Here is a 22,574-nt window from a genome sequence, read left to right as displayed (position 1 = left end):
TTATGGTCGCCCATCAATTGTGCAACATTTTTGGTTGCACCACCACCATCCATCAATCCATCAATCAGTTAGTCCATCCAGCAATCAATCAAACGTTGCAGCGCCGCCAGAACCTGTCGCACTAATTTCATCAATTTAAAAGGCATTTCCATAAATGTTGTTTGGAGAATGGAAGAGGTTCAACGGGCACATAAATGTGTGCAAGTATTTATAAATATATTTGGGATTAAGCATGCTATTTTTAACCTCTTTTTACACGCTATTTGACGTTCGATAGTCCAGGAATTTCTTTTGAAATTTCACTTTTCGCACTTGTAAAAAGTGCGCGAAAGTTTTACATTTAAATCCTTTTTGCTCTTTCGGTTACTCAGAGTCGGAGATTCGCTGGTGGCACTCCCTTCTCTGCCACTAATCTGCCAATTTCTGGACCTTCCTTGCAGCTGCATTAATTTTTGTATCCATTCCGCCGATTGCACTGATTTGTGGTGCGGGAAAGGGCATTTGGCGAATGCAAATCGAAATGGAAATGATGGGCTGAAATGCCAAATTGGATAATGTTGCCCGGAATGTAAAATGATGGCCACAAAAATCCGCTGGTGGGGCTCCTGCTGATGCTCCGTCTTTGTGTGTGTTTGACATAATTTGATTTTAATTATGAAAGAGGTGGCAACCGAGAAGAGTTCGTTTGCCTGTTTTGCGGTTAATCAACTGTCCGTCGCATAAATATTTTGATTGCCACAGAACGCCCCAGGGGACGACCAAAAAACCAACGTCAGGCTCGAGCCATTATGACATTGACAGGTCCAAAAATAGGCAAGAGGCCCCGCCCAGCCGCCATTTGCCGCAAAAATGACAATTAAAAATAATTTGAAATGCAGACACCCCGAAAAGCGGCAGGAGCCAGGAGGCAGGAGGCAGGAGCCAGCCAAGTGCCAGCCAGAAGCCAGAGGCGCCCAAAGCCCATCAGAATCATAGACACCACAGACAGGACCACAGGATGAGGATGAAGGCTCGCTCGAGCACCAGCAGCGCATTTCATTAAAATTTCAAGTCGACTCAACTTTCGAGCACACAGGAGGAGGACAGCACTTGACAACAAGAGCCACAAACACCAGCAGCAGCAGCAGGAGCAGCACCATCATGTCCTCCTCCACTTACAGCACACCAAACCATGCCACACCACACCACTCTCCACTCTCCAGTCTCCACTCCAATCCGCTTCACTTTATTCTCTCGTTGATGCCCTGGAAGCGCCATTTAAAATTAGTGAAAAAGTTAAAGCCGCAGCTGAGCGAGAAGAGAGCACGAACTGCCCTGGCATTAAGTGAGAGCAAAACGGGCCAAAGGATACCCTCCGCTTCCAATTACAGCTGCCACACACATGGAAGTCCTCGCATTAATATCTGTAGAAATAAATGTAGCTCTTTTGGTGCAGAAAACACTTGACGACTGCCAGCTACTGGGTAGATTGCGGCTGTTTGCCACCTGCCCACATTGCTGGCAGTCTGTGCCTGGTCCATTCCTGTCCGGGGCACTCCTGGACTTCACATAGTTTTGGCTCCAGCTCCAAGCAATTGCGGTGCATTGTGTGGTCCCAGCTCCTTGGGGACTTGTGCGCTTTTATAGCTGTCAGTAAATCGATTGGGACTGTACCAAAATTAAAAATTCCAAAACTCCCCCCCAACCCTTAAAGAGGAAAAACTCCATCGCTTTACTTTTCCTTTGTGTGTATTTCCTTTTTTTGGTATTTTTGTTTTGTTTTTGCTTTTCTTAATATTGAATTTCATTTATATCGGTTTAATCCAACGCTCTCTCCCTCTCCCTCTCCCTCCCTCTCTTGGTTAGTGTTTTCTGCCACCTTTTGCCTTAGTTGCCAGCTGTCAAGTTGGCCATTTCCATCTCCATTTCCATTACCATTCGATTCGTATTCTTTGACTTTAATTTAATTTCCCTTCGTTCGGTTGAGTTTTCGATTCATTTTGGCCTTTCTTTCACACACACACGTATCAGTTTGAGTTAAGTTTTCCTTTTGTTTTTAATAATAACTTAAGGTTAAATAACAATCACATTTACTTATTCTTTTTTTTGTTTGTTGTTTCTTTCGACCAAAAAAAAATGCTGCCTTGTCCTAACGTTTCTATTTGACTTTCTTATTCATTTATAATATTCATAATATTTTCTTTTACTCATTGGCCTTCTCTCTCAGCTCTTTTACATGCATGTAGATGCACATACCTGCATGTACTTATCCATTCTCTTTTTATTACACTTTAATGTTTCCTTTTTTGTTTGGGTAATTGTCAATAAAACAATTGGAACAAACTTAAACAACAGAATTGGTTAAACGTTAGTCAGGGACTATGTTCCAGCGGGAAGTCTGGCATCTGCTCACATACTTTACATTACATTACATTACATATGTATGCATGCATGCGTGTAGACTCGTAATGTATAATTCTTACTACTTACAAAATACATACGCGCCGCGCCACTTGCAGTGCACGACCATTCCCCCCACTCTTCTAATATTTCTAGTTCTACTTCTGAGAGAGTTCTTTCGAGCTTCGATCTATAATATCTGTTAGCCGTAGTATATGCGTAAGTGTATATACCAATGTGCATAGTTGCTTGCTGTTTGTTATGTGTTTATTATTTATGTTGGGCAAATGCTAGATTGAAAAGTTTCTCCACTGTGGCTACGATAATTTGCCAGTTAATTGCTTACATCTACATATGTCGGTATGGTTGGGAAACATTGAATTGTTGCATCCCACACAAGGACACAATATATCGACTATAACTAGAGCTAACTTTGGCTTTTCTTTGTGTGTTGAAAGGTTGCATCGTAAGTACATCCACAAGTGAGTACTGGAAGTGATCTATTCTCCAGCCGCAATTGTATAAATGGTTCGTTTTTCTTCTCTTTGTAAATTGTGTCTGTCGTTTGCTCATTTGGCCACAAAAGTTCGGCACATTTGATTCCATCAAGTGGGTGTTTACGGGTTGGCTTTGGGTTTGGGCTTTGGGCTGGGGATAAACGATCTGCAAGTGCTCTGTGTCTCATAAGGATAAAAGCGAATGCGCTAAACTACCAGTGAACTTTTACCACTATAGCCACAAAATATGTCCATCCTTTGGTTCATATTTCAGGGAAATTTGAGGGCTCTGAATTTTTCTTTGAATTTACATTGAAAATGTTCCTTCTGTTCCCCCAACGAGGAGCATGGAAAACGCTCCTTCTGCCTCATTTTACTCCAATGTTTGTCGGAGATCTTTGAAACCAATTCATTGTAAGAGCCACCGCCCTCCGCCTACGCCTACCACCTATTCAATTTGTCAGCAAACTGCAAACAAATCGAAATGATCTCCTGCGGACACAGAGCAACTCGCTTTAAAGTGTGGCAACAAATGTGTAAATAATTATGTCCTAATTTTCGCTACGATTGTGTTCCAATCGTTGTGTGTAAATGTGTGTTTGTAAATGATTAAAACTAATTAATTGTGCTTTATTACATGCGAGTAATATGTAATTATTCTGCATCGCTTCGTGTGGTTTTTGGGCTTTTTTCTTGCTGTTTGTTTTTGCCTTTATGCCTCAACGGGCTTCCATTTGTATCTGCCAGTTTTCAATTACCATTTTTTATCATCTTTTTTCATCGCTTTGCTTATTTCGTAGATCGTATTTGCTGTATGTTTCTGTTTGCATTTTTTATTTTCTATTTGTTTTCGGTTTTGGTTTTCCTTTTAGTTAGACATTTAAATACGCTTTAGCCGTACGCCTCTCCCCCCCATAAAAGGGTTGAGAAGAGTTGGGCTTGAAGGTGGATTTTGTTTTGTTTTCGGTTTTGGTTTTGGTTTTTGCTGGGGGAGCGACCAGCCGCAAATAGACAATCAATTAACTATGATTTATTTATACGAATCGTTTGTAATTGTTATCTCGTAATATTTGAAAAATCAACGAAAAAACTTTCAAGTGGAACTTTTTCTCGTTTGTTTTTAGTGTTTTTTTTTGTTTAATTTGAATCCCATTTGGGGCTTTGTTTTTTCCTTACACCCTAGAGGGGAACTATTCGCGGATGCAAAAAAAAAAAAGGAAGGAAGAACTTTCGCTCCTCTCTGGGATCTGCCTGGGCTTCTGCTCTCCATCTCTGGATCATGATTTGCTCTTACCTGGCCTTTCTTAACTGCCATTCACATCGACCACCGCGGCCAGGGCATGGTGGCCATTGGGCAGGCCATTGCTGGAGCCATAGATGGTGGTCGGGGACTGTGGCGTCTGTGGTGGCGATGCGGGCGGCGAGGCGGGCGGCGTTAGTGTGGCCGGCGGCTCCTCGGCAACTCCAGGGGACACCTTGCTCATTCCGTTCCCATTACCATGTCCGGGGCTGATGATGGCCTTCCCTGGCTCCTTCTTCTCCGGCTCTGCCTCGGCTAGCGGTGGCGGTGGCGGTGGGGGCAGCGAGTCCAACTGATTCGACTCCAGCAGCGAGAAGTCATTCAGCTCCTTGATCTCCTCGGTGGATGGTGGTGCAGGCAGACTCATCAGACTGTCGTAGGTGTTGTCGGGTTCCATTTCGGTGACACTTTCTGGCTGCGGTTCTGGTTCCGGTTCCGGTTCGGCTTGCTGTTCCTCCTCCGGCTTGGCTTCTGCCTTCAGCTCGAGCTGCGGCTCTGGTTCTGGCTCTGGTTCAGGCTTGGTGTCTGTCTGCTGCTCTGAATCTGGCGCCTGTTCCTCAGCCTTTGCTGTCTGCTCCCCCGTTTTCTCCTCCTCGAGCTGCTCCTTCGGCTTGATGGTTGGCAGAATCGGCTGTGCTGTGGGGGAGCTGGTGGCATAGCCGGACTGCTCGATGACATACAGCTCCTGGTTGCCGTAGGAGTAGCGCTTGTTGGAGTCGGTCGACGAGGTGGAGCTGAGATCCGACTGGGAGAGTCCGGTTTGTGCGAGATCGACCAGGGCGAGATCCTCCTGCTGTGGCCTGGCAGCCTCCTCCAGCAGCTGCTCCTCCGCCTCCTCGATGAGATGGAGCACGCCCGAAGTGGGATTGACCGGCGGCAAGATGGGATTGCTGAAGTCGCTGGGTGGAGCATGGATCTGCACCTGCTCGTGGCTGGGCGGCAGGCTCTGTGCGTCCAGGATGTGCAGTCCATTGGCCTGCTGCAGCTTCGTGTCGAAGGGCAGCTCGGTGGTCTCGAGCGCTGATCCGGGCATGTCTGCCGTCTGCTTGGAGTCAATGCCACGTGCCACTTCCACCACAAACACTCCATCCTTGTCCGTGTGCATCTTGGTCTCTCGCGCGTTCCTGGAGATGTCCTGCGAATGAGAGTGAGGATTGAATGGCTGGTGAAATGGTTGATGGTGGAGGTGGAGGTGGGAGATGGGTAGACAAAAAAAGAATGGCAATTGCATCAACAGCATGCAGTCAGGCTACAACAACACCAAGGAAGAGACAGACAGAGGCGTGGAGGTGGAGGTGGAGGTGGAGGAGGAGGAGGAGGAAGGAAGAGAGAGAGAGAGTGGAAGGTGACAGAGCAGACAAATCGGTTGGCTGCCATGCGGAAAGTGTCGAAAATTTGCATTTGCATATGCTTGTGGCATGCTCACAGACTAAGCCTCACCCACCACCACCCACACACACAAGGAGGATACACACACACACACACACACAGGGATACACGCACACTCACAGACAGATGAATGAATACTTTTGGGCTGCTGGGCAGGAGCCGCCGGTGACAAATGGACGACACTGTTTGCTGTTGGCTCGGAATCAAAGCCGTCCAGCAGCATACAGCACATGTGAGGACCCGCAGGACAACGCCAGGACGAAACAGCTTAGATGAAAATGGGATCAGATTGGAAGACAGAGAGAGACATTCATGAGGGGTAGGCAGGGAATGCGAAATGGTGTGGGGGGTAGGGCGAAACACTGATCAATGCAAGATAGCTGAAGGTCGAGACTCATGAGGGTGAGGAGAGGGAGGAGACAGACAGGAGGAGACAAACAGGAGTAGTCCGGATAGGGGAACAGCAAAATTTACAACATTTGAAGGAAGAACAGAGAGGCAGAGAGAGAGAGAGAGAGAGAGAGAGAGGAGAGAGAGAGAGAGGTGGTGGCACACAAATGTTTGAGTAGTTACACAGAAGGACACATGAACCGCAATGTGGCGATGAAGAAAGCTTGAGGAAGAGCAGGCAGGATGGCAACACGCACAACAACAACAACAACAACAATGAAGAACGAACGCGGTAGAGCAAGAGAGACAACCAGTGTGGAGTGCATGTGGGAAAGGAGACAACAACACGTAGACAGGAGAGAATGAGGGAAACGACAATAACAGAGTGCAGACAGAGACAGAGACACACGGAAGCAAACAACAAACAGAAAGAGAGAGAGAGAGAGAGAGAGGAAGAGGGAGAGAGAGGAATATGCAGCAAGAGAGCGTTGCTAGCCAATGGCACTATCAGTCGGAGCTGGGAGCTTCGTGAGGGATTCTAAATATTTCGCAAAGGAATTTTTTTTTTTTTTTTTTTTTTTTTTTAATTTATCTAAAAAGGCCTTAGGTATGTATGTATGCACATGCCAGTGATCTATGTCTACTTTGATCATTTAATCAGCAACTTATAGATGTTCAATGGCAATTATCGATTTTTTTTTTTCTTTTTTTTTTTTAATTTATTTTACTCCACTCCAGTCCAGTCCAGTCCAATATACCCAAAAATGAGCAACAACTCTCAGCCACAACTTTGTGCTTCCTGTCAATCCCAGAGAGAGAGAGGAGAGGCACACAGACAGCAGGCGCAACAGAGACGACAACAGAGACGACGAACATACATGTATGAAACAACGCACAACGATGGACTGTGTGCAACAGAGAGGGACAACACATACACATACAACACATAGCAGTCAGTGTGTGTGTGTGTGTGTGTGTGTGCACGTGTGACAGCTGATCGATCAGCTGCTAACGAAGGGACTTGACTTACGTGTCGCTCTTCGGTGACAACAATGAGATGATTATCTTTGAGCGTCATTTTGGTGACGGAGCCACAGGGTGCCACGATGACATCACTCCAGTCATCATCGTCGGCACCAGCTTCATCGCTGCCCGTCGAGCCCCACATGTCTGGCATCTCGAACTGAAATTCTAGATGCTCCAGACCAGCGCCCAGTGGCTGGCCCAAGCTGTTGGACTTTTCGCTGTTCGTGGGCCGTGGAAACGAGCAGGAGGATGTGGTGGCGGTGTTGGATACGGATGCGAACGCGGACGCGCTCCCAGACGATGCTGAAGAAGTGGCCGAAAGCGTTGACTGCAAGGCAGAGCAAAGGCCAAAGGCTCTCAGTATGTATGTACATATGTACATAGCGGTATGTATACATTGTACATAAGTACATAGATAAACGTGTTCAAGCTAATTGAAGCTTTCAGCACAGATATTCCAAAAGAACGATTAGAAATTTGCGGCGATAATTATATGCAAATTATTTATTGTAACCGCAGAGAAATTCGATGTACACAAAGTGAAATGCACGCTCTGGCCTCGCTTTCTCCACCCTTTCTCCTCCCACACACAGAATACACACAACAAAGCTCCTCCACACACACACAGGCATTGAGCGAAGCAATTGTATTTCATTTTTGGACTCAGCTTCAGCTTTGGGAAGTTTCCATCTTTAAATTGAAGTTTCAATCGCGGGGCAGCATTGAAATTACCAGTGGAAATTTCCTGCTCTTGTTTAATTTTGCTAAGAGCCCTGGAAAAGTGCAAGCGGGTGGGGTGGGGGGGCAGGGAACGGGGACTGTGACTGTGGCTGTGGCTGGGGTACTCGAGACTAAGTTTTGAGGCACTCGCCGATGGCACTTGGCGTTAAGATTTCAATTTTCAGCTCGCCACTCGATGAACCAGGACTTACCTCATTCTTGGAGTCCGTGCCCTGCTCGCTGTCATCGCTGTGGGCGCCGCAGAGTCCCTTTCGCGCGTTTTTGTTCAGCATATAACTGCAAGAGAAGAGAGAGCGAGAGACAGTCAGTGTGGGTGGGGAGTGAGTGGGAAATCCAATGCATTTCTAATGATGCCGCGACACGGATTGACATTCTGTTGCCTACTTTGAGGCGGCGTACACATGTTGCAACCGCTTGGGAAGCCAAAAAGTAATAACAATTCGCACAAAATGCTTATCAAATACTTGCACAGCTCTCTCGGATCGTGGCCGAGTGCTGCCACACATAATTCATATTAAATTTTGCATTAAAATGAAAATAATACAATTTTCCGAGAGACTCTCATTCCGGGGTCGCCCATTGTGGTTGTCCTGGTTGCCCGCGTAATGCTATTGCCACTCAACGAACTTCAACTTGCCACACGCACAACTAATTTCTCGTCTCGTCTCGTCTCGACTCGTCTCGAGAGTTTATTGTGCAATTTCCTACCTCACACACGGGGAGGCTGGTGTCCTGCTCAACAAGAGAAGAAATAAGGGAAATAAATTGTGTATTTCCTTTTTATTTAGACTTTGGTTGCCGCTTTTTCTTCTCTTTTCAGGGGCGTTGTGCTGGGGTCATTGACGATTGCCGGGTGGCTGGGGCGTGGCGTCGCGTGGAGGATAACAAACTGGCAAACGTTTGCGGCCAACATTTGGCGTTTTATGCGTTTTGTTCTGCGGCTTCAGGGGGATGGCAGCTGGCAGCAGAAGCTGGGACTATGGCACCTCTCTCTCTCCCTCAGCTTGTTAGCTTCTGGCTTCTGTCCGTGTCTGTGGCTGCGGATGTGTCTGCTCCAAGTGTGTGTGTGTGTGTGTGTGTGTGTGTGTGTGTGTGTGTGTGTGTGTGTGTGTGTGTGTGTGTGTGTGTTGTGGCGACTTCCGCGGCGTTGATTTGTTGCTGCTTCATTTTCGGGGGTTCCGGGGCTCTAAACCCAAGCACACCCCAGGTCGCTGCCATTCCTTCCGCCACGCATTCACACATAAATATATTCCACATCCTTCGAAGTGGCTTCCTTCAAACCAATTCGCATTTAGTTGGTGTGCTCGGGATTTATGCTCCTGCTGCTGCTGCTGCTGGGGGTTGGGTGATAAAGGATGTGCGTGCCTGGCTCCTTCCCTAGTGTCCTCCGCTGCCGTCACAGATTTGTCAATGTTTTGTTGCTGCTGCTGTCTGTCTGTCTGTCGCTGGCAATGCGAGAAATAAAATGCCACGGATGAAGCTGATAAATGCGATTTGCCACGCCTCTGCTGCAGCATACGGGTGAGCTGTGTGTGTGTGTGTGTGTGTGTGTGTGTCCCCGTGTGGTTACCGTAGCTCTGGGGTTAGCTCTGTGGGTCAGGTGGCGGCAAATTGCTTTAAATCGAGTGCATTCTCCGGGCCCCTCACAAGTAGGCAACAAATTTGAGCAAAAACTCTGTCGGAATCCTTTCAAGCGAACACCAACAGAAGATGGATGTTGGGCGTAAGGAATTTCCCCAAGGCTAGGACCCACATCCACATCCACAGCCGTCTAAGCTGCTCTCTGCTGGCACTTTGCTGGCAATTCCTTGCAATTATTTTTGATTTGTGGAGGACATTGCTGTCTAAGCTGATTAGGCGCCACGCGAAGTGTAACCAATTAGCCGAGGAGCAGCTGAGCCAAGTACAGTCAGACACAGGAATCATAGCTAGATCTACGCTCTACATTCTGCCAAGTGGTACCAAAAATGAAGAAACAAATTAAATTTGTACGAAAATAAACACGAAAACATTTGAGTTGAGTTTTCGATAATCCCCAACTGATGGTCCCCGAAATACTCACCGAATGGCACAGTACATGGAGATGAGCAGGCCCGAGGGTAGAACGACAATGATGAGACCCATGGAGACGGCAAACAGATTGAGATAGCCTGCAAAAAGGAAAGGAAAGACAAAGTAAAGCACATCCATTCATCCAACCGCAAGTGGTTGGCTGGCTACTCACTCTCAAAGTCATCGAGCGTGTCATCGGACAGGGCTGTGGCGTTGCCGAGTGCCTGGGGGTTGCCCACACCGCTGGAGAGGAGCGGTGCCATGGCCGAGACGCTGCCAGACTCGCCGCCGCCGCCGCCGCCGCCGCCGCCAACCGAGCCGTTCTCATTGTGCTGCAGCAGAGTGGCATTCAACAGCTCCGCCATGGGCAGCTGTTCGCGGTGCAGATGACTGGCAGGCGAGTGGCGGGGCAGATGATCCTGGCCATCCTGCAGCTGACGATGCGCTGGGCTGTCGAAGGGATAGGAGCCCTCAACGCCATCGAAGCCGCCGCCTGCGCCATCATCGATGAGGTCGCCGCCATACTGGATGGAGCTCTCGATCACATCCGGATCACTGTCGACGCCAATGCCGATGCTGTTGCTCTGAATGTCGTTCTCGTAGATGCCCATGCCGCCCAGCTCCCCGGGCATGTAGTCGATCTCCTTCAGCTCGATCTGCGGCGGCAGCTCCCCGATCACGGGCACCCCAATCGCCAGATCGGGCAGCACGGCCGGCTGAATGACGATGTCCGACTGGGGCGAGTGGCTGAGCGGTGCCTGTGTGCTGCCGGCACTCTGCGGCTGCTGCTCCACCTCGATCACCGACTCGCCCACATAGGTGACGTCCAGCGGCGGTGCTCCATCGCCGCTACTCGGACCCGTGCTGCGGAAGATCTTCAAGGCATCGGCGGTGTTGTGCACAGGCGAGAGAATGATGTCCTCCTCGTAGCGAGGTGTTGCCAGGGAGGATCGCTGCTGCTGCTGCTGCTGCTGCTGCTGATCCATCACGTAGCTGGCCGGGAAGAACTGATTCTCCAGCTGGAACTTGCGCTGCTGCTGATCGCTGGCAGGGGTGCCCGTGGGCAGGGACTCGCCCACCTTCACCTCCGTGTTGGAAATGTAAAAGATCGTGTCCGAGTCGCGATCGATGCTGGGCTTTCGCGGTGGCGGCGGTGGTGGCGGTGGCGGTGGCCGTGGCACACCTTCGCCCTCCTTCAGATCCGCCATGAAGAGCTCATCGGCATCCTGGAGCTGGGGCGGTCGCACCGCGGGCGGAGGATTGGCCACCGCGTCCGAGCGGAAGGTGAATATCGGATTGATGTGCTCGCCACTCGATGAGCTCTCCGTGCTGCTGTTGTCCCCGTTGCCGTTTCCGTTGCCGTTGTCGATGATCTCCACGACGAGAATCTCATCGCTGGGCTTGCTCGGCTTCAGCTGCGGCTGGCGGTACGAGAACTCCAGGTCCTCGCTCTCGCTGCCAAAGGCCTCGGACACATTGATGTGGATCTCAATGGCCGCCGGCTCGGGCTTGCCCAGCAGCGAGCCACTCGAGGCGGGCTGCGTGGAGACATCGGCCCGATCGATTACGTACTGCGTGAAGCGCTCCTGGGGCGGACCCACTGGCGGTCGCGGTGGCCGGGTGGTGCCCGACTCCACTGGCGGCGGATAGTAGCCCTCGTTGTCGCGGAAGTTCGTGGATGCCACAATCGAGTCCACCGTGGAGTCATACACCTCGATCTGTATGTCCGAGATCTTGGATTCGGTGCGCGGTGGCGCTGGGCCCGACACTGGCTCGGGGCCACTGCTCAGGGGCAGGCGCGTGGTGCTCGTCAGCGGCTCTGGCACCTGGAAAACCGTGCTGGAAAGCACCGAAATCGATGGCAGCATCGAGGCTGAATCGGGTGTGGCTGTGGCTGTGGCTGTGGTGCTCTCTGTCTGCTGCTCGAGCAGCGACGTGGGGGCCAGGATCTCCACGAGGCGTCCGTTGCGCAGCTGCGACTCGATCGATGCCACGTGCAGGTGGTTCGGCGGCTGCGGCTTCTTCAGCGGGTGCACCACAGCAAATGTTTTCTCGCCCATGAATATCGGACCCAAGTATCCATTGTGCACGGGCAGCAGGGGCTTGGTTGTGCCCGGACTGCTGCTGGTGGGTATTGGAATCCTCTCCATTTCCGATTCAATTGCAGTTGTGGCCGTTGTTGTTGTTATGGTGGTTCTGGTGGTGCTGCTTGTTTCCACGGTGGGTGAAGTGGTTGCTGCTGCTGCTGCTGCCGCTGCTGGTGGTGTGGGGAAATGCTGCTGCTGCAGCTGCTTCTTTCGCGTCAGCTTGAGGCCATCGTGTCCACTGTTCATGGGCGGGGCCTCTGTGTGCTCCAAGTCCAGCAGCTGCACCACCGCCTGTGGTGGCTGCATGAGGTGGTCATCGCTCTCGGCTTTCGTTGGTGGTTCTCTATCGGTTGTTGCATTGCCCACAAGTGGTGTCTTGGTGGTGCCACTGGTGGTTGGTGGTGGCTTGGTGTTTCCTTTTGGCACGTTGCTCTCCAGCTCGGTGGTGGTGCTGCCAAATGTGGTGCTGGTGCTGCTGCTCTGCACTGCCGCAGCCACTTCCACCGCTGTGGGCGCTGCTCTGCTACTGAGGACGGTTGTGGCCAGCAGAAGCAACACCCACAGGGTGCTGCCCTGACTGCCACGCCCTCTGCTGCCGCTGCCCAGTGCAGTTGACATTGCTGCTGCGCTTACCGCGAACTCTTCTGCTGCTGCTTTTGGCTTCTGCTTGCACTGCTTATCCAACTGCTTTTCGTACTGCTTCTCCCACTGCTTCTTTTGCACTCTTCGCTGCTGCTGCTGCTGCTGCTGCCGCTGCTGCTTCTTCTTCCTGTCTTGTTTTGTTATGTAAATTTGGTTTCGAGTTTGCTTTGCTGGTGAAAATCTGTTGGCTCTTCTTGCCTTTGGCACTTAATTTTCCCTTTCGCTGTGCTTGCTGCTGCTGTTGCTGTTGTTGTTGGCACTTGGCATTGTGTTGTGGCTCTTGAGGCTGACTGGCATCATCATCATCATCATCATCTTGAGCATCTTCTCCGCCATCAGTGAGCGTGCGCGTGCCCCTCCCGCAAGCGTCGCTGCAGCTGTTGCTGATTTCGCTCAATTGCTCTGTCGCCGCTGCAGCGCCGCGTCGCTGTCGCTTGAACAGTTACTGGGTGCGTCCCACTGCTTCTACTTTTGCTGCTGCCCTGGGGCTAGCGCCAGCCTCGTTGTCTTTTTTTGGCTTACAAATATCTTGTTCTCCTCCTTCGCCTCCTTCGTGAAGCCCTGCCCTCCCCTTTCTCTGTTGCTCTTGGCACTTAATGGGAGGCGAATGTTGACGATGACTGCTTGCAGTCTCTGCTGCTGCTTAGTCGCTTCGTCGTCCACCGAGTCTGATCTGCTTCCTTTGCGCTTCAGCAACTGCCGGAGTTCCGCCCTAGAGTGAAAACGAGATTTAAAACAACGCAATACTTATGCTTCGAAACAACAAACAAACAAGGAAGGAACAGCACTTAGAACTAATTCCTTAAACAGTCAACTACTTTTAGGCAGACGGATCAGCCTTACCCGCACAAAATCCACTACATAGTAGCAGACGCCGGCAGCGTCATATGCGCTGTGCATAGAAAAAGATCTCGGGCAGCGCAGTCGACGCACGCACAGCGTAAAAGCTTCGTGTGCCGTCGGCTTATGTTGCCCATTCACAATTGATCGTCTGCGCGCAGCGGCAGAGAAGCAAGAAACGTTTTTGCCTTCGTCTCTGTTGTTTGTTGTTGGTGCATACACAAGCGCATTGGAACTTGTGAGTGGCTGCTTTACAGTAACTAAAACTAACTGTAAGCAACAACACAAACTGCTTAACATGTAATTTAATAAGCAGTCTCCAATGGGTAAAGTATAAAACAAGAGAACAGAGCGAAACACAAAGAAAACAACTGAAGAATGGGAGAATAGAACATTTGAAATGCACGAAGGAAGCAAAGCAAACAGAAATAATGAGCAAGAAAAAACAGTCAAGAAAAGGTAATTCCTTGGGAATTCTTTTTTTTCAATGCAAAAGAGGACACAGCTCCCGTTTCGGGTGAAGGTTTTTTTGAAGCTTTTTTCCCCGCCACTAGAAAAGTGAGTGTCCGGCCAAAACAAGTTCACGGGGAAAATAAAAAGAGTGAGCGAAATACTTAAGCCTTTCGATTGAGGGACGTGTTCCATTTTCATAGCCCCATAAACAATTAAAAACTTGCAAAAAATATGAAAATATTCCTAAGAATTTGCTTGATTTCTCTTTAGACATTTCTAACGGCTAACTGAACCTAAAAGTAGTGAAACTTCCTACACATTTACGTGTCTATCGTGGCCGACCGAAGAAACTTTCCTGACATTCCCCTCGGGACTCCGCCCAGCCATCCATTAATTCATTGAGATGTCGGAAAGTGACACATGAATCCGTTTGGGCTTTCTCGGATCCTCCCCCGTCCCCGTCCCCGTTCCCTTCACACTGCCTTGGCCAGAGAAATATGCAGCGAGCAGGGAGGTAAACAAATTCCTCAGTTCGTCATCCTTTGAACTGGTTTTTAGGCTGCGGCTGCCTGGCCATGCAAATTAAATATAAAGCCTACAAAATGATTCGATTTCACAGCCCCCGGAACCTGACCGACCCCAGAAAACCCCCAACCCAACCCAACCCAAGCCAAGCCAAGCCAAGGAAAAGGTTCGCCAAAGGAAAAATGGGGAAAAACCGCAAGCAGGCGCCGGGCACAGGCATGAAGGCTTTTCCATTCTCTCATCATCACGGTCATCGTCGACATCAACGGCCACATAACAACTTGCTTATCACTCACTCGGCGCCAAGACCCCAGAGCCCAGACCCCAGAACCCAACCGCCCATCAACCGCTCAACCTGCTGCCCCTCCGCCCTCTGCGCACAGCCAACTATTGAAAACAGAACATCAAAGACAGCGGCGGGTGCGAGGATAGAGTAAAATATATATAAAGGGGAAAAAGGCTAAGCAATAATAAAGATTATGATTAATAGGGGGGCATCATGATGCGAAGAGGGTAGGAAAGGGTACCTGCACTTATCTACATGGATGTATAACTACATCGTACATCTCTTTACAGGAAAGGAGCGCTCCATCTCTCTCGTATTGGTATTCCAGTTCAAAGTACTCTGAGCACGGATTTCACGGCATAAATGAATCTTAATATCATCGTTGCATAAGTCGAAGTGTACCGAAAACAACAAGGAACAACTGTGCAGTCTGGAGAGCTGCGAACAATGAGGTCACAGGTCACATTTCCATGCATTAAGCTCTTGTTCAAAGTTCTCCCTAATGTATGCCCTCACACAGGTACATTCATTATCTAGATACTAAAACATTGCATCGCTTTTTATGGTATACAAAGAAAAGGTGACTCGACTTACCGCCGGCGAATCCGCGCTGGCTGCTTCCGCTTGCCCCGCAAGGTAATCCAAGGGTCCTTGCAGAGCCTGCCCTTTTTGCTACTTTTGTCACCTTCTCACAGGCTTTTATGCCTTTTGCTTATTATGCTTTTTCAACTCGAGCTTCTGTCTCGCACGAAATTCGATTGTTTTTGGATTGTTTCTCGCACGGACACACTGCAAAAAACTGGACACAACAACAAAAAGGAAAACAATCAGCGACAAACAACAAACACAAAAAAACACTAAAAGAAGCCAAAGCCGAAGCCAAATCGCGGACACGCAGCATAACGGTAATTGTTTTGATGCGGCAACAATAACAGAAGCAACGGGCACACGGAGTGGGAGAGGGGAGATGGCAGAGGCAGAGGCAGAGCCGCCCCAAGACAAAAGTCGCACGAGAAACGCGCCAAAATTTAAGCAAATTAATCCTCAGTTGGGACTCGTTCCGTTCTGCTATTGTCCTAGGCCCGCCGTGACCCCCCCTCCCACACCACGCTCGTTGCGGCATAAGATGCGAGATGGAAGGAGATGGACTGACCCACAACTCCCCTGCTATCCTCTTTCACGCTGCCTCTTTGGGTGCTTTTTGCTGTGTACGCTGCTGTTGCTGCCGCTGCTGCGTCCTGTAGCTCCGAAAACCGCACGAAAACTGCGCAAAAATCAAAGCATCCTTTGCCTAAAAGGACTCACGAACCTCCCAACGAACCTGCCTCGACACGAGCATTCAAAATTTGCGCGCGCTCTTTTCCTGAACAAACGCGAGGAATGTTGCGCAGGTTGCGCATGTTGCTGGCAAGCCATCGGCAGGGTGTGTTCGCACAACGAGGTGGGTCCTCACGGTGTGTGCAATAAATACTTAATTCAAATTATTGTAAATTTTGTTGTATTTTTGATATATGTATGTATGTATTCCTACCCCGAAAATAGCTCACAAAAATCAAATATTTGTTGCTGTTGCTGCTATGTTGCTTACCGCCACCTCGTTGTCCGTCGTATCCGCAATTTACCGTTTGCAACATTTGAGGTGTAACCAACCAGCCACCCCTTCCATTCTTCCATCCTCCTCCGAGAGAGTGAAAAAAGCTACACCCGAGAGCGAGCTGAGCCGAAGCTGAGAGCAAAGCGAGCGCAGTGCTCCAATCCAGTGATGAGCAACTTGCGTGCAGTGCTGGCGTTTCAGATTATTTTAGCCGTTGCCTAAGTTATAGCTGATTTTTCAGCCATTTTTGGCTAATTTCACATGAAAATCTAGCTTTCAGTGACTCTGCAGCACTGCGCGTCGCTTGCATTGAAGCGCAAGGTATAAGTGTATAAGGTATGCACAGCTCAACGCACTCCATTCTTTTGAGTGTCACTTTGGGTGGGTATAAGTATATTTTTTCACCTGTAATATAACGAGATTGCATCAACTAGCAGACTACTGGGACACTACATACTACTCTCGAGTTCTAATTGTAATTATCCAAAATTATAATGGAAAACCCAAACAAAATTCCGCTTGATAATTTGCCTGCACCTCATAAATTGTTGTGCCATGGACTGGCTACAGTGCTGCTCAATGCTGAAGTGGAGACTCGCTTGGAGACTTTTCCACGCGGTTTGTGTCTTGACTGAGCGCCAACATTTGAATGTAGCGCCATGGGAGAGCTTATGGAGTTTTTTAGCTTGAAGCAGAGCTTGCCAGTGCTTAAAAAGCTTTAAATAAAGCTTTGGGCACTTTGTTTACTAAGCATAAGCATAGGAGGAACATGAAAGTTCAAATGTGCTGATAAATGATACAAATTCTGCTAAAACCCCAGTTATATGGGAACGAAACAGCTCTTCAAAGCATTCTGCCTGCGATGCCTGACTCCGCGCTGCCATGGCTGTCAGCTGTCACCTGAAGACAAGACAAACAAAAATAAGTAGATAAAAATAGATAAAAATAGCAACAATAGCAATCTGCAGCCCACTCACACTTGGCAATTTCTTCTAATGAAACGCCCACAAATGTGACGGTGAAAGCGCACAGCACAAAGGAGAGAAATAAAAGTGCAAATAAATAAAACATTATTCGGGTGCGGAGATGATTCAGGGGCTGAACAATTTGCAGTGGCGCAGAGGGAACATATTTTGGGGAACTCTTTTTTCAGCCTGTTCTGCCTTCGTCTTACACTTATTTTGATCATGCAACACGCACGATAATGCCCATAAATAATTTGCCATTTGATTATGCAAAACTGGCGGCTGCTTGCCGGCTTCGACTGTCTCCTACACGTCCTCCAGCCAACTCCCTGTCCGCCTCTGTCTACGCTGTGGAATTCGAGGCAGGTCGCTCCCCTCCGGGCGACACTCCCAAATGTCTGCGTGCACGTTGCGTCTCCCGTTTGGACATCGAATGTCTCGAGACAAGACACAGGCTGCCAGGCACCGTTTTGGCTTTGGCTTTGGCTTTGGCTTTGCTTTTGGGCATCTGTCAATTCCTTGACCATCGCTCTGTGTGTCTCTCTTTCTGTGTGCCTCTTTCGTGAGTGATTGCTCTGCCTGCGGCGCACACTGCCAGCCATTCGGCATTTGCATTTGTGACACAAAGTGCAGCCACAACGGATATCGCAGCCCGCATCGGCAGCGAAAATCTACAACAAATAAAAGTCTCTAAACGTGCGCAGAAATTTGTTTATTTCCTGCAAACTTCCAGCTGGTGGATTGGGGAAGCTTCTTCAATCTAGCACGGAGTGGGGCTGCCATCTGCCATCTGCCACTCTCCCTGCCTCGCTGGCTGCCTCGCCCACGCACTCGCATGGAGCTAGAAAACTTAATTGAATCTCTGGCCATTGAGCACACTTCAATTGCTGACCTCAAAGCGTTTCATTTGGCTCTTTGTGAGTTTATGGCCGTGGACTCACCGCCGTGGGGCACGCTTTCTTCATCTCGTCGAGGCCGCTGGCATTTATCGAGCGTAATGGGCACGCAGCTCAGCGCGGACTTCCCTTAGACTTTGGCTCCGCTTTGGGGTAGATTCTGCGAGTTTGTTGCCGTTGCATTTCGGGGTTAATGCGGCATCAATCGAAGATTTTAGCGCTTCAGCCTTGGCCGCAACTTTGACTTGGACTCTGCCTCCAGCTCTGGGTTTTGGCTGGGACAACTGGCAGGCAAACGGCAAACGTGCCGCGCATGCCGCATCGAAACCGTTTGCTGGCCATCGATTGAAACTGAAACGGTAAACAGTTAGCCACTCCTCCAGGACTGCGACTGGCATTCCGAGATCGAATCGAAACAGTTGCACTGCGAATGCGTGCGAGTTGCGTTTTGGGTGCCGGGAATAGCTGCAGGCACACGGCTTGGACGTGGCTTTGGCCGCACACATTAGCACTGCTTGGCACTGCTTTGCCACTGCTTGTCCGCTCGCACCCAAGCGCCGCCGACGGCAGACAATCGGAACTCGTTTATCCCCCCAAATCGCGGTTCGTCTTCAGGTCTCAGATGCCCAGATCTTATGCAACCAGCAAGATGCTTATCGCCCTTAGATTTTATGTTGCTTTTATGTATGAGAAATATTTGGGGTTCGGCTTGAGGAATGATAACAAAACTTTCGCATTTTTTGTTGCTGTTGTTTTGGGATGCAGGTTGAAATCTGTTAACTGATTCACATGCGGCTCGAAGATGGTCCGAGGAGCGGACTGGGGGTTGGGGCGTGGCCGATTGAATCATCAATGACTGCGAAAGCATTTCACTTTCTCTCCGTTTCTCTCTCTCTGCCCTCGCCGCCTGCCCGCGCTTTCTTTTGAGTCATCCTCTGCATGGACTCTCCACTCTCCACTCTCCACTCCCCCGAAGTGCGAGCTGCTTCTTTATGTCTCCATTTATGTGGGTGACGATTGCAACATCATCTTCGCGCGGCCCGAGACAAAGGCCCAGCACTGTTTCGGTTTCATTTTCAGTTTCGATTTCGGTTTCTGTTTCTGTTTTTTTGTGTGTTTGTGTTTCGTCATCAGTCCCTCCCCCTCTGTACCGCTGTCCCGCTGTTCCGAGTGACATCCATCACAACAATTAATGTGCATTATTGTGGGGGAGAGAGAGAGAGAGGGAAGAGGGAGAGCCAGTTTTTATTTTTACTTGTTGCAGTAGAAATTGTTAAGCAAATATTTTGCTGCGAACCTGTCGTGAAATTGGGAAAATTGTTTGCGCAGTTGCTGCCGTTTCAGGGTGGGGGTCAGGCGGGTAGGTGGCAAATTCCGCTGCCAGCTCGAACATCGAGGAACGTTGTACACTGCCCGCCAGCTTTGGTGGCAGCTTGCAGCCCGAGTCGTGCTACCCCACGCGGAAAGCGTAATGGAAACTTTCTTTCAGTCAGTCACGTTGCTGGCCCTTTTTTTTGGGGGGGAAGGGGGTTGGGGGCTCTGTGTGTTTTGGCAAGTGGTCAGGTCGAGGCCTCTGTGCCCAGAAATCATAATTCGCTAATAAATTTCCATGCCCCGGTGAAAGTTGTTGACCAAATCCCGAGCCTGCCCGGCCGCTGGCTTTGGGCCAGTTTGCGTTCTAAGTCGTTCGATTGAGAGCTGAAACCTTCGCCTGTTTAGCCACAAAATTTCACTCTCGTTTTCTGTTTCCCCGACAACAAACTGCAACTTCAGCTTCATCTTGAATCAAAGTTGCGGCGCGCACAAAACTTGTTTCCACAGCGACAAGAGAAAGAGGCAGAGGCAGAGGCAGAGATAATTTCACTTTTATTAAGTAATTTCGTGGCTCAAGACTCGCCGCCAAGTGACACTTGGCATGGGCAGATGCCCAGCAACAATTAAGAAAGTATATCGAGGAATGCCTCACAGATCCATGTGCGCTGATGGCAACAGATTCGAGAACGAACGAAACTTTCCTGACTGCTGCACATTTGGCACAGACTTCAATCAAAGCTGATGGGATGAGAGTGGAGTGGAGCCATTAGGCAGCGGCAGTCAGACAATCTGATAACAATCTGTCGTGGCAGCCGCTTAAATGAACCAATTTCAGGGCAGACTTCACTTCTGTGCCTCGCCGCAGAGTTCTCCCTGCGCCCGCGCTCCGATCAAAGTCAACTCTCGATTTTGCCGCATACTTTCACTGCAGCTCAGCAAATCTGGGGCAGGGCAGGGCAGGGACTGGGGCATTCCCTTTCGCTTCCAAGTTCTTTCTAATGAAAGTGCGAGTGGAGCTCTTCGATGGCAGGCCTCACTTTGGCTTGGCTTTGAGCCTTGGCTTTTCCCACACATTCCGTTTTTTCTCACACATTTGTCACGCGGCTTTTCATCTGTTTTTCAGCTTTTTCCCCACGCTCCTCTCTGCCTCCTTCTCTGCCTCTCTGTAAATTATTTTTAACTGCATTTCGCACACACTTGCAACAGCTCGTGGCAGTACCAAAACCAGTGAGGAAATTTGCCATTTCCCGAATGTTCCTTGGCAGTTCTCTGGGCTTCGTTCTAGCTCAAGTTTCATGCAGCCTAAAGCCCGTTTTGAATGCTTATATTTTAGGTAATTGTTGCAGCTCCTCGTTTCCATTTAACTTCAGTTGAAAGAGCGTAGAAAATCCCTTAAATTAAACTAAAATTAAAGCTAGAATCAGTGCCTCGTGCATGTCCCTTTGGGCAGCTCCGTTGCAGCTTTCCCTTCGGCAACTTCTGTTGGCTGCCTTCAGGTATATTTCTTATTGATTTTTGTCAGCTGGCTGACCTTGCTGCCAGATCTCCATCTCCAGCTGCAGCGCTTTCACGTTGCTGCCACTTTTGCTTGCCACTTTTGCCGCTGCCTGCGTTGCGATGCGGAAATGCGCGGCTGCAGCAGCCAAAGTTAAAGCCAAATCCAAATGCAAGTCGAGGCCCGATTTCGGCTGCACTGCACTGCACTTTCAGGCCAATCGTCACACGTCTCGATTCGCTGACAACCCGCAATCCTCGCTGTGCCAGCCACCAATCATAATTTCAGTCAATTTAGCAACCGGCGACAAGTGTTTTTTCGAGACTCTTTTCTGTGCTGCTGCTGCTGCTGCTGCTGCAGTGACTTTCTCCCGACCTCGTTCAGTTCGATTCCCATTCCCATTCCCGCTCGGATTCCCATTCCTAAAATAAATGATTGACACAGAAATTTTAGCTGGACCTGGCCAGGTCTATTGACCTCCCAAACAGGCAGAGTCGCGGCCGCAGCACTGCCACAAATTGAATATAATTTTGAGAAACTCTTCGGCACGGCCATAAGCAGAAGTCAGAAATGTATTTGCATATTTCTTGGGCCAGCAAGCAGCGGGGCAGCAGCTCAGCTTGGAATGCGTTAATTGGCGGCGCAGGCAGCCAGCAAACTGAGCAAACAGTTAGCCCAGTGAGCTCTGATTCGGGTTCTGTTTCAGGTGTTGTCAGCCAATATTTCACCTGCCACTGCCGCATGCCACGAGCGCTGATGGGCAACGCTTAGCAGCCTAACGAGGCGTCCCTTTTGCCCCCCCCAAACAATTGAAACACAAAAAGCAACAACAACTGGGGGAGACAGGCAGAGGCAGAGGCAGAGGGACGGGCAGCGGCAGTCGCCGATCGAAAGTGAAGTGAATTTGGTAGACAGACCCACAAAGCCATTCAATAAAAGGCCAAGCCAAAGCAATAAAAGAATTTTCGGAAGAATTTCTAAATGAAATTGGACATACGCTTTCGGTGTGCGTGGGGCATGCCACATTCAACATTCATTATGTCTCTCCTTGGAGGCTTTTTTAGCAACAGCAAAATGGATTAAATGGTGTGACATTTGCCTCCCAGTAACCGTTTTCCACCACCAATAGACGCCGTTTGAGTGGAACTTATTTTCAAGATAATTTCACAGCCACTGGAATTCGTTGTTGCAGCTGGAAACAGTTGGGAGCTCACAAAAATAAACATAAAATTGGTTCAACAAAATGCTAAAAGTATTACAAATAATACAAATACAAAAAAAAAGTATTTCCGCTGGATATTTTGACACTAAGACATAAGAAAAGTCGCGAGAAATGGCACGCAAATTTAAGGAATTTTTACTTCATTGCATTTCATTTATTTAAACATTTTTTTAACCATTTTTCACTTGTAATTTCGCACTTCAAAACCATTTATTATATATAAATAAATCCTCTTTTATTTAATCTTGAATCAGAAAAAATTCCCCCATCGAAAGAGCATCCAAAAGTCGCTGCTCTTGGGCTGTCGTCTCGTCCCTCCACTGGTTGCGGCTCGTTCTCTTCATTAAATTATCATTATCAAAATGAAAGTTTTGAGTTTTGAGTGTTGAGTTTTGAGCTCTGTGGTTTTCTTCAGCGGCGTTGGCCATTGTGCGTGCAGTGGCCAATGGGCACGTAGCGTGTGGGGCCAGGCCATCAATAA

General features: G+C 49.1%; 1 protein-coding gene and 1 long non-coding RNA gene across 2 annotated transcripts; both read right to left on the bottom strand.

Annotated features, from left to right (window-relative positions):
- Positions 1 to 2,281: 2,281 nt before the first annotated feature.
- LOC117900389 lies at positions 2,282 to 12,951 on the bottom strand. Its single transcript, XM_034810746.1, has 4 exons — positions 9,947 to 12,951; positions 9,785 to 9,872; positions 7,914 to 7,998; positions 2,282 to 5,311 (listed from the first exon to the last, which is right to left on the bottom strand). Exons 1-4 carry the CDS (start codon positions 12,477 to 12,479, stop codon positions 4,181 to 4,183), a joined length of 3,837 nt encoding a protein of 1,278 aa, XP_034666637.1. The 5' UTR covers positions 12,480 to 12,951; the 3' UTR covers positions 2,282 to 4,180.
- An 18-nt stretch (positions 12,952 to 12,969) lies between these two features.
- On the bottom strand, positions 12,970 to 15,907 carry LOC117900399. Its single transcript, XR_004649280.1, has 3 exons — positions 15,761 to 15,907; positions 15,202 to 15,406; positions 12,970 to 13,215 (listed from the first exon to the last, which is right to left on the bottom strand). It is a non-coding gene; the product is annotated as an uncharacterized LOC117900399 (long non-coding RNA).
- Between the last annotated feature and the right edge of the window lie 6,667 nt (positions 15,908 to 22,574).

Source organism: Drosophila subobscura, chromosome A (genome assembly GCF_008121235.1).
Source record: "Drosophila subobscura isolate 14011-0131.10 chromosome A, UCBerk_Dsub_1.0, whole genome shotgun sequence".
NCBI lineage: Eukaryota > Metazoa > Arthropoda > Insecta > Diptera > Drosophilidae > Drosophila > Drosophila subobscura.
Note: the sequence above shows the minus strand (reverse complement) of the source record. Positions and strands in the feature narration are given on the sequence as shown.